Source organism: Anopheles gambiae, chromosome 2 (assembly GCF_943734735.2).
Source record: "Anopheles gambiae chromosome 2, idAnoGambNW_F1_1, whole genome shotgun sequence".
In the NCBI taxonomy this organism is placed as follows: domain Eukaryota; kingdom Metazoa; phylum Arthropoda; class Insecta; order Diptera; family Culicidae; genus Anopheles; species Anopheles gambiae.
The window spans coordinates 107,535,441-107,551,491 of record NC_064601.1 but is presented as its reverse complement, the minus strand read 5'-3'; the positions used below and the strand labels follow the sequence as shown (position 1 = coordinate 107,551,491).

The window sequence follows — 16,051 nt, the reverse complement described above, 5'->3', positions numbered from 1 at the left end:
CGGAGCTTTGAATTTCTGGTTTTAATCGGACCTAACTTTTGTGCTGCCCGTCGGTTGCGAGATACCGTCTTGCCAGCCGTGCTCAAAAGTACGACACCTCAAGTGACACTCTCACGCGCACGGAATGGGGGCCGCCAAATAGTGCACGAATTAACGGCAAACTTTGACTGCCATAATAGCTTGCCGGCCGTGGTGTGTGTGTGTGTGGCTTTGGAAAATTTGTGTCTGCGAAAGTGTACCGAATGAGTGCGGCAGGAATGGAAACTTTCACCATTAGCCGGAAAGTCCTCCGAACGAGCAAGTTGTAGGCCGTGTACCGTACGGATTTTCTCGATATTTCACAGCATTTTCAATGCATTTTTTGTGTTTACTAAAAGTACATCGCGGAAAATCTCTCAAGTACCGTTAAATGCCTGCAAATGTCTTGTGACACCGCGGGTGAAAGGATTTAATATGAGGATCTGTAATATTGGTCTGGAAAATTAATTACATTCGGGGTACCCGCGTACCCAAGCTAACCACGGAAAGTGTCCGAGACAATCCCGTGTTTCCTTCAACCGTAAACTCAATTAACAGCAAAATTCAAGAGTGGAAAAGAGACGGCGGTGGTGGCTGTTGCTCATATAACACCTACTGCACGATTCCCAACCGGTCCCCGTATCTTTCGTATCGTATCTTGTATCAGTGGGGTGGAAAATTGTTCGCCGCCGTTAGTCTTACGCCAAGCTCCCCCCCTGTACTCGTTCATTCTACTTTAGAAACCCTAAATTAATTAGCTAACCACGAGGACGACAAATCCATCGATCTTTATTCCTTGGGGTGCTCGTTCCTACTCCTACTCCTGCCAGGTTCTAATGGCTCGAAAGGTGGAAAAAGGATGCGATAAATTTCGCAACAGTGATCCTTTCGCATGTACACGTGTTGGGGCGAGATTCACTCACTGTATTGTAGTAGCCAGGAGCTTACGTTCCTGTAGTTGGTCTTAGAAAGGAAAAGTAGCTAAATCTGAAATTGGTATGTTTGCTTGCTCTGTACAGAATTGCCCCGCAAAAAGAAAAACGGTTCGGAAAAGGGGTGTTGATGCTCCGACCCAGCCAAACAAATTTACGAGGAAATCTTTATTTCCTTCAAGTGCATCCGACTCTCAGCAAACTCACTCACTTGCTGCCAGAATCGTTTCGCGGAAATTGCCACTTTGCCCACGAATGTAGGAAAGCCCAACCTTCAATAACAATGACGAGTCGCTGAATGAAAATCCTTTGAATTGGGTTATCGAGAAAAAAAACCGCCCGGAAAGGTGTAATTTGTAATGCAACCATGGTGTAATGCCGTAACCATTCGATTGAGTAATCCATCCACGAGAGGGTGTTACAGTTTTGCGGCAAAATAATCGATCTCGAATGGTTTCACCACCAGCTGCAGCCTCCACACGGAACAACCACTCGGTGTGTGTGTGTGTGTGTGTGTGTGTGTGTGTGTGTGTGTGTGTGTGTGTGTGTGTGTGTGTGTGTGTGTGTGTGTGTGTGTGTGTGTGTGTGTGTGTGTGTGTGTGTGTGTGTGTGTGTGTGTGTGTGTGTGTGTGTGTGTGTGTGTGTGTGTGTGTGTGTGTGTGTGTGTGTGTGTGTGTGTGTGTGTGTGTGTGTGTGTGTGTGTGTGTGTGTGTGTGTGTGTGTGTGTGTGTGTGTGTGTGTGTGTGTGTGTGTGTGTGTGTGTGTGTGTGTGTGTGTGTGTGTGTGTGTGTGTGTGTGTGTGTGTGTGTGTGTGTGTCTGTGTCTGTGTGTGTGTGTGTGGTGCCGCGCCGGTGCACTACACAAAACGAGGCCAAGTTCAAACGAAATGTGCAAATATGCAGGAAATAAGCAGCGCTCGTGCAAGCGATTTGTGCAACGAACAAATAAAGAACTGGTGGAACTGATGCAGGTTTGCTGAAGATTGCGACAGAGGAGCGACGATGTGGACGTACTGTAATGCTTCTATTCAAACAAAGGAAGGGTTTTTTTTGTTATGGAGCTGGCAAGAAATTGTGTTAAAATGTATGGAAAAGGTCGCCTGCCCGATAGTTCCGTACCGACCGCACAGATACACACACACACACAAACACCATCCCCCGTTTGGCAATGGGATCCTTTTTGCGGCAAAAGCACGCTCCCTTCCCCGACGACCAGCGAAGGCGCATTCCATGGCAACGGGCCAAAAATCAGTGCAAGGCCATTCGGAACGATAGGGCAATAGATTTCGCTTGGATGGTGGGATTTTTTTTTTTTTTTTTGTGGTGCCATTCTGCAAAATTTTACCACAGAGCGCGAGATGTAGTTCGCGTGCTTCAGCTAGAGCAAGGTGCATGCATGCGGGGGATTTATTTTGTGGCCGAATTTTTATGAAGCGCGCCGAATTTGTTCCTGGAGAGAGAGCGTGCGCTTAAGAAGACACGCACAACCTTCGACCAACGTGTGACGCCTTCACAAAAAAGTACGTGTGTGTTTGTGATGCGCCAACACTGTGCTTGGACGCCATCCAACCGTTCGGTTTCCTATTTTTCCTGACCTGATTATGGATGTGATGCCGGCGCGAATATTCCAGCACCGCCACCAGTTAGTCATCGCTCGGCTGGGTGAGGTGGCATCGTGAGGAAAATATCTGGCCAAAACTTTGCAAACACTCTTGCAGGCCTGTCTCTTTCCCTTTTCGGCACACAAGCTCACAGTACGAGTGGGCAAGAGAGCTAGGTGACAAAGACGATCACAGTAAGACGATGCTAGATAGCCTTGAGGGGTGGAAAAATTTATAACGATGATTTAATCCCCCTCCTATGCCCCAATCTCATTCCCACCGTCCGGCTAACACCCACCCACGAGGGAGGTGAAACATTCAAAGTGTAACAGTGCTACGCATTCCCGGCCGGACGGATCCAGAGATAAATCGACATAAAAATAAAGCATCCCCCGGCTGGGTTGAGACACTGGTGGTGAATCATTTTAATCCCATCCTTTTTTTTTTATTGTTCATTCATTCGCCCATTTCGAAGGAGGGCGGTGCGCTACATCGGTACAAACTGGAAGGATAGGATATTTAACGTGTTATATTTATTATTGCCGGGTTGGATTTGGCCGGAGGGGCTCTCCCAAGGTCGACATCGGAATGTGATTAGGAGTTGAAAATTATGATCCGATTCCGGTAGACCGACCGAGATTAAGGCACAACACAACAGCAATCTTGGCACCCATGATTCTGATAGGGCGGGTCGCACTATACTGCAATTTTATTGTTCATTCCGGCTGAAATGGACCCTTGCTTTGATTGGGGGGGGGGGGGGGGGGGGTATCTTTCGTCCCGTTTTTTCCACTTGAACAACAGTTTTGCGAGACGTAAATCTGGTAAACCGAGAACTGGTCATTGACTTGGGTTTCAGATAAATGTGTTTTTTTCATGTACTTTATTTTAAGTACATCAATCTTTGGATTACGCTTATAAGTGTATGAGTGATTTAGTGCATTTCATTTAGTGAATTTAGACACCATTTTATGTTACTTCCCATTACTCGTATCTTTCCCAAGCCGTATTTATGGCGCTGATTCGCTTTTGATCCGGTCCATCGGTAATCATTTTCCGATCGCCATTTTTCAACCATTTTTGTGTTTGAACCATTTTTGTCTCAACAAATCGCATTCCGGTGTCCATAAATATAACGCTACAGAAGCGATGGGTAGCAACGCACATCCGATGCTGGCAACCGGATGTGTTCAACCCCGGAGGACTGTTAGTCTTTCGCGCTGTGGGCTGCGGTCGGATGTTCGGATTCACTCAAAATCCCATGCTACACAGGCAAACACATTGGGGGAGAAAGGGAAAGAGATAAAGAGAACCTTTTTGTTTTTGTTGCGCATTTTGTGACGTTTAGTTATTTATTTGTGGAAAACACAAAAACCAACACACACACACACACACACACACACACACACACACACACACACACACTAATATACGTATATTTCCACAAAACGGGAAATGGTAAAAAAAAGAACGAAGACCGCGCTGCCGTATAATTTCGTTGTTTCGTTTTATTTATTGGCGAAAGCTCCCGCAGTAAAGTTTTGTTTAGCGAGGAGAAAACTTGAGCCTAACTTTCGATTGTTGGCTGCGAAAGAAGCATCGCAGATGAGAGTTGCTGCAATGCTGCCTAGAACAAGAGGCAGAGAGAAGTGGACCGTTTTCGGGGGCAAATAAACTTTGGTGGCCCATAAGTTTTACGCTGTGAAACCCCCAAAAATGCTGCGCACCCAGTCGAATGTAAAATGGCGGAGGCATGCCAACCGAAGGTGCTGCATTCATCCGACTTTCATCAATCATGGAGTGTACAAAGACGCACACACACACACACAAATGAAGACTGAAAGAAATGATTAAATTACTTCATTTTCTTACACAAATGCTCACTTTCACGATTCGCTTGCCGCTGGTACGATTCCCATTCGCACACACGTTCGCATTTGTGATTCATTTGCCCCCCAGCCCTAGCGGGAAGGATTCGGCATGATTTTTATTCGAAGTTATCAGACCGTACATGTACACTCAGCACGGTTTTTGTTGTTATTCGACGGTTTAGTTTGTCTTTCCTTTATTTCATCGACACAAGAAAAATACACACATATTTACGCTCGGCTGGCTCTGGCGTGCACGGCCATTCTGTGTGTATCGCCGAACCGCTTTCTTAATGGAATGGAAGGCTTTTGCGAAAGAGCTCGTAAGCTGAACCCCCCCTCCACCGTACCGTGTTCCGTTCTATTCAGCAAATGGTGAAATCACAACACAACCGTAAAAAGAAGACGTTTGCAGAAAGCATAGACATTTCTATTTAGCTGTCTCCCACCGGATACCGGCATTCATTCGGCAACATAAAGCCCCTACGGCTGGAGCATTTTGTACTGCAGGGAAATAGGTTTTATTTGAGGGCCTGCCAAAATCACTACCACAACTGCCGCCTCACAGGACTATTCAATGTAAAAGCGTGAAGGAGCCCTCGAAGATCTCTGCGCTCCGCTCAGCCCATAAGCACAGAAGAGCTTTGCCGCGTCTGAATGGGTAACGATTTCATTCAAAATCCGTCTTCCTGAGCCAATTTACAACTTTCTTATCGCGTACTTTTTACAGTGGCGCTTTGTTTTTGTTTTTGAATAGAAAAGCGCGTTATGGGATGATGTTATTAGCTTTGTTTCATCTGCTTGATCGTAGCAATTCCATACCCCGTTTTGTTAAACGCTCCCAGCCCCAACCACTGAACTTTTTAAGATATCTTGATTTGAAATCCTGACCGTTTAAATAGTTCAACCAAGCAACAGAGAGCGTGTTGTATGTGCAAACCCTTTCCGGTTAAAGTAGAAAAAAAGGCAAGATTGACTGTTTGTTTGATTGAGCATACGGGGAAAGCGAAGGAAAAAATAAAATCGTCCCTCAATGAGCCTTTCACCTGTATCGATTGACGACTTTTACTGAGCAAGAAGCCATCGGTCCCTTTTTAGCGATCCTTTCCTAAAAGCCTGACGCTTTTCGCTGGCTAACTGGTACGGTCGTAACACCGACTGTATCAAGCAGCACGAATCGCTCGACGACGATGATGGTAGTGGTGGGTAGCATACGGTTCACTTCCGGCGTTCAGTTTCAGAACCTCGGCTCGGCAGTTAATTTATCGGCATTGGGGGGGGGAGCATTAAAAGAAATCGCCCCAAACCACGCCAGCGAGTTCCCGTTCCTTCGTGTTGTAAAGAACGGATTTTTGGGTTAGGAAACAGACGGTTTTCATTTTCGTGAGTTTGTTTCTGTCGTTGTTTTATGTATGTGTGTGTGTGTTTTCTTTTCTTTTTACAAGGACCCAGTGGCGGGTCTGCCAATCATTGCTTTTTGTGCGCTTTCCCGATGGCATGTCGGGCGAAATTTCCTTCAGCAAATTTATGAGTTAATTTGGAATTCATTCACGTTGACGGAGTCAGTCAATGGAATTACGGATTGAAAATTAGCCTCCAATAAATCAATGTTTCTGAAGTTGGGGAGGGTTTTATGTGCACTTGCGAAGAAGCATTTTACAGTTTTGTTTGAAGAAAGCTTGCCCTTGATGATCACAACTTTTCTCCACTTACGGTTTATTGGGGCAATAATTTAGGATAACAACGAACTTGGGGCTAACGATATATGTATTCTTGGTAAAAGCTTAGCACAAGAAATATAGCAAATACTTTCAGGCACAACTTGTCGTTCTAGAATTTCTGGACGTTAGAGAGCCTTTTCAATGTTCAGATATTATGAGACTAGACATTCGTATTAACATTTTACGATTTAAATACATTAGAGTAGAAGAACAATTATAATTTTCTGTGATCTATATCTCTGATCCATAACTAATACCTACATTTATGTATATTCTCCCAAGACATATCTTGGCTAAATCAACCCCTAATCCATTATCTGCGGCAAATAATTGTACGAACCGCAATCCCTTTAACGAGCATGAAACTTAACGATCTCGGCACCATCCCAATAATGCACATATATGCTTCTCAATCCTTCTCTTGAAAGTAATCCAAAGAAAACGGTACGATGTAAAAAAACGACCGCTTGCAAAATTCACATTTCACAGAATGTGCGGGCGGGCGATGTGAGGTGGGGGAGAGTAGCATCCAAACGCAATATTTAAACATTCTTGTCTGCGATCGCTTACCGGCCCCTGCTGCTATTTGCACATTCTGCCAGCCAATGCACTATACCATTCCACGGCGATAAACAAACGGGCAACGCCCCTATCGCGCGCCAGTTGAATAAACTGTGCACCGTCGCGGCGTACTATTTGCTTTACGCGAGAAGCAAAATAACAAAATGATTTCTACTCTATTTGATTGCTGTTTATGTTGCACTCGAGCGCATTAAAGCTGTTCTTCAGCGCAACCCGCACCAGCGTAAACACTGCTTTAACGCAACTATTATTGCGCTTACGTCAAAGTAGAAACCCTCATTTGACAGATTAGCTGCTCCGTTCTAACAGTTTCTAGATCAGCAGGCGCTTTTAAAGATAACTCGTACCCGGTTATTTTAACAAACGGTTCGATACAGTGATGCGTTGTATTCGAAGAATTATTTCATTGAAATATTTCGTAGAAATTCCATCCACCCCGAAAGCAACCTTCCACGATCCACCGGGCGTCTCCATCGTTGCGTTGCGATGTTTGCTGATCTAAAAATTCCTTCCAGGTAGCAGTTGCGCCTTGTGGCAATCTGTGCCATTTCTTGTGCCACACCCTCCTTCTCCTCCTCCTCCTGGATGGCACGGGAAGTGGTAATTGTTTCACTTTCATCTGACGGGCTACTTTACGGTGTAAATGTTGCATCCAGCTGTCATCTACCATTAACCTTACCCGGGCCCCCTATTTTCCTAGCGGACCGAGTGTTTCAGTCTCGTCGGGTAGCTTCTAACCGTGGACCATATTTAGCCAGCACCACTTTCAGCGTGTGATGAGCTGTCATTCGGGTGGGACGGTTCACAGCATACCTTTAAAGTTGGACGGTTAAAGCGTATACGAAGCAAAATGTGAAAGCATAGCTGCGTGTGTTTAGCATTCAATTTTGGCAGTTTTCCAAATACATCGATCGGTGATCAAAGTTCGCAACGCAGGTGTGTTTGACTCAATTGTCAATCAACGTGTGTGGTAATGAATTTGGGATTATTCTTGGAAATTGTGCGAAGAGAATTTGCTAAAATGTCTCACAACTGTAAATGCAAGATTAAAGCGCGACAAACTCACCAGCCCAGCCATATAAAAACAGTACAAATGGTCGTCTGCAGCAACGAATCTAATCGGTTACATAAACTCGTTTGCAAGTGAATGAATAATTCACGCACTCACCGGTCCACCGACGCCTGTTGATGCTTGATTGATTGACCTCAATGTTGTGGTGTGGCTACGGTTTCGTGTTGGTGGCAACATTCCGATGCTATTCGATTTATTTTAACCCGCAATGTGCCACTTGTTCGAATCTTTATTTTTATGCTTCGAGAGCCGACTGTTCCGATGAGTTTCGCTTAATTGATTCAATTGTGCGGGAACCGTTTCGTTCGTTAACCTCATGCTACGAGTACGAAAGTATTGCACAACACATTCAATTCGTTGAACCGTTTTGCAGGCACGCCAATTTTTATTTCTTCAAGAAAACATTTAATTTTGCTTTTTGAAATGAAATATTTTTATTAATTTGCTCTACGATTTGTTTCTTTTGTTCCATGGTTGCTGCTAGTTTGAATAGGGTTTCTATCTAATTGTACAAACAGTTACATACTTATGTACAAAATCAATTTCCATTTTATTTACAAACATAAATCCAATAATGTAATGTGAACTTTGCCAATAGATTAAATAAACTACTGTTTTCTCTAAATGCAATGCGCTCAACAAACATTACCGTGCTGCACACATTCGGGATCGTCTATTAAATATTGACATTAATTATTAGCAAACATATCGGTAGTGAGAGGTAATTTTCACATTCACGATTGTAGAGCATAAAACATTCACGTTTCTGCACCCAACCAGCATCACTGCAACAACTACCAATGACAACACAGCGAGCATTTTGGTGCGCCTGTTCCAGCTGTTACATTTGTGTTTGCCTTTCGAAACCTAACTAAATATTGCAATGCAATTTAAAGTTGCACAGTTTTTTGGGGGCAGAGTTTGTGCTGAGCACCAGCTGTAGTGTTTCATAATTTATTACACTTCAGCATTTAGTTCAAGGTAAAGTACCAAACTAAACCGAGCATTTTATGGTGCACTTGTTTGTGTTTGAAGTAGAGAAAGGTTGTGTGTGCGCTAATTTAAATTGCAACACTGCGACCACTCGTAAAACCTCTTGAACACTTGAAAAACATAAAAAAAGATATGCTTCAAGGGTAATAAATTGTACAATAGAATAACCTAGCATATTAATTTTTCGAGTGTACGGTGCTCATCATCTATACTATCACTGTTGCACATTACACATTTATTTTATATCTTCATGCTCGGTATGAACTTCAACTAATTGGGGAAATGTAAAACGCATTATCATATTATGTTACACCTTTTTTGTTGCTGTGCTCGTGTAAATACAAATATCTCTACGTAAACATTGCATTAAACTCAAATTCATCGGCCGTGCTGCTGTGTCCAGCGTGTGCGTCTCCACCACCACCACCGTCCGTTGAACATTTTTCATAAATATTCATCAGCTGGATTGGCTGGTCCCGTGGACGCTGTTGGCACGTGGCGTCAGGAATCAATTTTGCGACAACATTTAAGCACCCCCAATTCACTGCTTCTCCCTCCAACGCCATGCACACACTTCACACTTCACCTTTGAACTGTGTGCGGGTTCCCGCTGCCGAATAAATGTATTTGTTCACATCGATTTCCCATCGTTTCGCCGTGCCAGGGCGGGGTAGGTTAATGAATAAACATTTCACTTATTTATGGGATGAAACGTTAATCGATCCGTCTGGAGCGCTTGGTTACATCACAACACGGCCCGCAGGAGCTGCAAAGGGAGGGAAACCGAAAGCGATAAAACAAGGGGCATAATAAATACGTCCGCACACGTTCGATAAGCGGGGTAACGTTTCATAAATAGTGACAGCAAAAATACGTTTGAAAGAGCACCATGTTTGCCTTTTGTGCCGAAACTCCTCTTGTCGGGGCATTTTTCACTTTCGGCATCTGTTGATGTTGGTTGTGTGACTAGGTTGTGTGAGTGCTTCCCGCCGTGCCTAACCTCAGACAAACGGCACATCATTGCATTTGCCAAAAAGTAAAACTCGGAGACAATTGACAACCTGACACTTCAAGCTCAAGGAAAGTGAAGATCCCGGTGCGGTGGAAAAGCAAAGTCAAGGCGAAAACGCAATATGTGCATACTTATACGTGTATTAGCATTTGGCGGCAAACCAACAAAATATACGAACCCCAGTCATTTCGCAACGATCTCTCCCCACAGCACACGAGCCGCCGGGCCTTGGGTTTACTGGTCCCTCGGGCCCCTGACATTGACAATGACACTGAAATGGTCATCCGTGTCGAGATATCCCCGTTGTCGTACGATTATAGGACACTATTGCGTGTGTGACAACGGCTTATACGCAAACCATATCTCCTGCCATTCGTGGCTGCCGTACATAATCGATAGCACAGCACCGTCAGCATGTTTCGGCAGTTTAGCAGTATTTACACGAAGGGTGGATAAAGCCAGGCAAATGGGGGGCAAATAAAATAACTTCTGACACTACAAAAAAACGCAAAACCCCGTGTGCCAGCAGTAAGTGACATTGTTTTAATGGCCTTTACATCGTCTTGCAAATACACGCGCACCGGTTTATCAAACCCTGGTATCCTTTGTGCGGTTTTCGATTGAACGTATATCATCTGTTTCGGGGTGTCCCTTCGGCTAGACACCGTCGCAATGAAATATGTTATTTATGCTTGTTCCTATAAGAGCACATTCTCTTTCACTCTTTCTCTATGTGTGTGTGTGTGCTGTGCTGTGCTGTGCTGTGTTATGGTTACTATTTTGTCCTTTTGATCTGCCGATGGCATGCATCGAAACTTGTGGTGAACATAAAATATGCATATATGTGTCCCCTGGTACTATGGACCGGCGTCTCATACGTGCGTGATATATTGTTATGAGTGCAAAAATGTATGCAAATTAGGAAGTCAGATACGGAAACGCCACTGCTATAAATAAAGCAAATACAAATGTTGTGTTTAGCGACGGCTCTCGAGCGTGCTTTGAAAGCTTCACCATGTGCCTCCGTTTACAAAAAAATATTATACTATATGGTAGAAACTGTTCTACTATTTTCTTCTGACTATTTATTTCGATCGCGCATTTTTGAAAACAAAATAATCCGATGACCATGAAGCTGTATATTACACGCTTTCAGGTTCAAGGTTCAGTGTAAATAAACAAATGTTTATTCAGCCTCACGGCCAGATGTAACCTTTTCTTCGCCACTGAAGGGGTGTTTTCCTTCGTTAAAAGTGTGAGGCAGAAAGTTTATCTTGCATTTCCTTTGCTCAAACATTCGCAAACATCCTGCTGACCTGCTGGTCTTTTAATTTAAATTTGCCTTAATTAGTGAAAATGTCAATTGGAATTTGTGGAGGAATACAAGTTTCCGGAGACGATGCGCGAATATTTAAAAATAAAATTTCGAAAATTGAAATAGCAAAACACGCTGCCATCATCCCGATTCATCGATGTAAACACAGGGGCTCACATTTTTGGCCGCATTCTTGAGTCCAAAGGCAAGGCTCGCCAGCAATCGCATGCTGACGAAAACCGAGCCAGACACTAATTACCCGACCGGTTTCGAGTGCGGTATAATTAGACTATTAAAAACAACACACGAGACACAGAGGAGGGTGAAAACGATGGTAAATCTCTTCGTCGGTGCTTTCTTTATGAAAATAAAAATCTTAAGCAGTGACAGATCATGACACCGTGTGTGAGCTCATAAGTAGTGGACCAAAACATCGTTCACACGTGCCGCCAATGTTTTGACCCGTTTTGGCCATTGCCCCAGACACAGGCAAGCAGTCAAACCCCCCCAATGCATGCAGTGAAGTGAGCTGCAATTTCTGAACACAAACTACAACAAAACTTTACGAACCCACACCACCAACTAATAAAATAAGCCAACATTTCACACACCATCGTTGTCATGCGTCAGCGCACGACACCGTAAATGGGGAAAAGTTAGAAAAGTGCCTCTGTTTAGTACACAGAGTGGGTAATTATAATTGTGGGAGAAAAAAAAAACGGAACCAAGAATGTCTCAAGAACATGTCAACGTGGTTGTGTGTTGTGTGTGTGTGTGACTGTACGTTTATTAATGTTTGTCGCAACTTCCATGCGTACACGTGCGCATACACCGCTCTGGGGGTGAAAAACTTTCACATTTAGCATCATCACGTTACGTGTGAAGGACCTGTACGTGAGTGTGTGTTGCGATGTTTCGTTCGCAAATGTGTATTTCGCAAGCGACAATTTTATGAGCATAACAGTCTACCTCTACCTACAATCAAATGTAGTAGCTCGTGTGAATCACTTGTGAAACGAAACGCTTCGCCATTCTCGTTAGTATTTACTACGACGATAGCCGATAAAAAGGTCAGTTTAAGATCGATTCATGCGATTGACTCAACAAGAGATTAGAGGAAGATAGGTTTGATTGCAAGGGGGAGATTTTTTATTGTTTTCCATAAAAATCTCGATCGATTATGCTTTACGTTTAAGGTGCCATAACCGTTTGCGGGCTTTGTTTACTGCTCGAGTGTCCACAACGACTCACGGTTTTGTGCTCAATCATGTGCCAACCGTTTTACCAACCTCTGTCCTTATGATGTCTATAACCGAAGACATATTGCTACTACGACCAAGAAGATCTTTTTGTGATTATAAGACTGAAAGGCCACGGTAACTTTCATATACTAAGATACATTAAGTGTCAGATCCTCAGATTTTGGGTTTTGAAATAGATTTGATTTATTCTTATTATTTGTATGTTTTTTAAAACTTGTTATGATGCATTGTTAGAAGGATGATTTAGATATTTTCTGAAATAGCATCTACGTTGAATAATAGCATTAGTGGATAGAAAACTTAGGCAACTAATAATATAAACATAAAATGCTTCCTAAGAATGATTGCTACCCTTAGAATAGAAATAGAAAGTAATAGCTTGTACTATTTTCACCACCAAATGCGAATCACTAAATACAGCTGCATCGTGAGTTCAAAGCATCAAAGTGCATCAGTCTGTAAATAACACCCGTCCATCTGTTCCATCACCAACGCTTACAAGCGCAGTTCGAATGGATGAACGTTAACCTCATTTTTCCACATTTCGATTGCTTGCTCATTATTCACTGTTCACTGAATGCATTTTCCATTGTGTCCACCCATATTGTTCATTCAACCCAATTCACGCGAAACTTTCCCTGCCGCCACCCATCATCATGCGCACACCCATTCCGGTGCTTCCTGTGCCGACACACGAGTTGAGTATGGTTTTTCTTTTCCTCTCTTTTTTGCCGAACTAACGTGGTTGCACCACCCCCCTCATCTCGGGATAAACGAACGAACAATGTTGACACACGTTATTGCGCGCACGCCTCAAACACAAACGTGGAAACCGTGGAAAACCAATCCACCAATCAATCGGTTGCTGCAAAACGCCATTACCTGCTTTACCGCACAATTGTGATACGATGACACCTTCCTCCACCCACCTGTAACGCTTTGTCACGCTGCTCTGTGTCCACTGTGCTTTTTTGACCACACAAACTCTCACTACACACACTCTAACACCCATGACTCTGGCGTTGTCGTCGCGTGTCATCTTGTTGCTGCTGCTGCTGCTGCAAAACTATTCTTTCCTGACTGTCTGACACAAACACACACACACATACGATCGCAGAAACGCGCAAGGATAAGTTTGACAGCCGTCATCATCACGATAGCGGTGGTGGTGGCAGCATCAGCACTTCGTCCTCCAGTGCTAGCGCTGGTCATTCGTCCGGTAGTTCCGGCTCGGGACATTCAGCAACAACTGATGGTGGCAGCAGTAGTGGCATCGGACAAAGTAACGGTGGTGGTGGTGGTGGTGGTGGAAACAGTGCTGGCTATGCAATGGTGTCGCAACAACATCAGCCGCTTACCAAGCCGGAGCGTCCGAACAGCTTGGGCCCGTCCAAGCTGACGCGCCGGATCGTCTGCTATCATGGCGATGGTTGTAAGTATGATCGGGCAACTTTTGTTTTGGGCAGCTTCTTCTTTAGTCCGCTTCTTACGGGAATGGGTAGACACAAACAGACGCGCGTTGGAAAATCTTGAACATAAGTGTATACAAATGTGTGATGTAATTGGATTTTTATTTGGAAAAATAATCATGTAATTAAGAAATTTTCTGAAACATCATAATTCATGGTAAATGGAGTATAAATGATTTTTGTTGAACATTTTTACATTTATTTTTGATGATTTAGTGACACTTGTTTTACGCTCCATATGTACAACTTGTTAAGTATGTACTGTTTAATATAATAATATTACTTTTTTCCTTCCCTGCAATAAAGTCCAAAAAGCGTGTTGGTCATGTGCAAATGTTCCATTTTGTGTGTAGTGTGGTGATTAAAGTTTTGATTATGTTGCCAGTTAATGTCTATGTCTTGTTTTTACTCTTGCTCATAAACAGAATTCCCCGACTGTCACAAAGAGCGGCAAAGCAATACATATCGAGTCGTGCAAAACTTTACGAATCTTTAATACTCTCGACTAGCTCCGTTGCGCTATCTCTAACATGTGCAATTAATACCTCTTTTTCTCTCTCTCTCTTCTATATTTTTTGCTCAAGCAGTTCAAGATAATCAAAGGAAAACACCACCGCCGGCCAATGACGGCCAACAGCAGCAGCATCAGCTGCAGCACCATCAGATGCAGCAGCAAACGCAATCTCTCCAGGCGCAGCACCACCACCAGGCGCTGCAGCAGCAGCTCCAGCAGCACCACCAGGCGCAGCAGCAGGCCCAGCAGCTGGCCCAGCAGCACGGGCAGCATGGCGGTGGCCACGGGCATACCCACGGGGGGCACCATGGGCTGCCTAATCATATCGTGCTGTCGGAGCTGCCGGAACCGCCGATTCCGGTGTCGGAGATTGGTCCCATCCCACCGCCGCCCATGTTCTCCACGCCCAGCCCAACGCTGGCCGGGACGCGCTCGCACGGTTCCAGCGCGGGTGGCGTAAGCATGGGAGGCAGTAGCGGTGGCGGCGGCGGCGGTAGCAGTAGCAGTGGTGGCGGTGGTGGCATCGCGGGCGGAGGCCAACCACCGAATGTGCATTCCACTAGTAGCAATAGTAGTATTATGAGTAACCTTATACCGTTAGATATGAACGATTACGACTACGACGGTAAGTAATAGCGATGCAAGCCGATATAGAGAACTAGCAGTGCCACCATAATAGCAGGGTTATTAGAACGTCTTGCCACTTTTCAAAAAAGTAAAATGTTAGATTTCAGGGAAATTCGGGACGCTTACTGGGAACTGAAACGTTAGAAACAACGCTTCTAAAATGCCGATAAATGGCACTCTTGACAAACGCGCTCACTCGCTCACCTACCTGTGCCTTAGTGCTGTAAACAAAAAAGCTTTTTTAGGTGTGCAAAAATGGTAACATTTAAAGCACGAAATAGCACCGCCATCTTTCACTCTTGTACACCTTCCTCTCCATCTGTGTACGTGTGTGTGCTCAGCTTCAATATCATCCTGCAAATGAAATTAACAAAAATGAACACACACAAACTGCACGACACTATAACGCTTTTATCGACACTAACGCGCACTGCAGCATGCACCCTTGCAGTGATTGCTTTAGCCGCAGGCAACACTGTCTCTAAATGCAGCTCTTGAATTGATGCCATTGTGAATGCTTGAAAGCGGGTTTGAATGCATTTACGATGAATGGCTTAAACATGTATTTACTGTGGCGGTACAAGTGTGATTGTGTTAAAGTTTTCGTCGTCCAAGGGCGTTAGAAAATACAGCCAAATTCAACGTGATTTAGATGATTGACGAGTATAGCAGACACTTCCAGATAAAGCCGACTTGATAGTTTCGACGTTTTTTAGACTGTTCTTACGCGGTAGTTAAATGCAGCTATATAATGTATTTATTTGTAAGCCAAATATTGAAAACCTCAGCAGCTTATAAACAAAACGAACGCGATCGTGGCGTGCGCGTTTCCGGTTACGTTCATTTTTCTTTTTGTTCTTTCACCAATATAGGCTGGACTCGTGTTTTGGTTTCGTCACTTTGCCCCACTGCTTATGAGCGATCTGTTTTGTGTGCTTTTTGTAAGTTATGCAACAGGATGTTTGTGGGGGTATTAGCGTGTCGACCGTAGAAAAGTGGTTACTGTGGAATGCGTTAACCCTTAAATGCTGCACATAAACAAACTCCTGTTGTGCACAGAGCACAT

At 44.1% G+C, this 16,051-nt stretch overlaps 1 protein-coding gene across 16 annotated transcripts in view; it reads left to right on the top strand.

Moving 5' to 3' along the window:
• LOC1270253 (neurogenic protein mastermind) overlaps positions 1–16,051 on the top strand; it is a 134,664-nt gene that overhangs the window by 104,082 nt on the left and 14,531 nt on the right. For 10 of the 16 annotated variants that reach the window (XM_061647361.1, XM_061647358.1, XM_061647369.1 and 7 more), the window contains 2 exons: positions 13,493–13,807; positions 14,432–14,983. The exons of 1 other annotated variant lie outside the window; for it this stretch is intronic. In XM_061647361.1, the coding sequence (XP_061503345.1) occupies positions 13,493–13,807; positions 14,432–14,983 (867 nt within the window). The remainder of the gene's footprint in view (positions 1–13,492; positions 13,808–14,431; positions 14,984–16,051) is intronic. 5 more of the 16 variants (XM_061647372.1, XM_061647371.1, XM_061647370.1 and 2 more) reach the window with 1 other exon arrangement.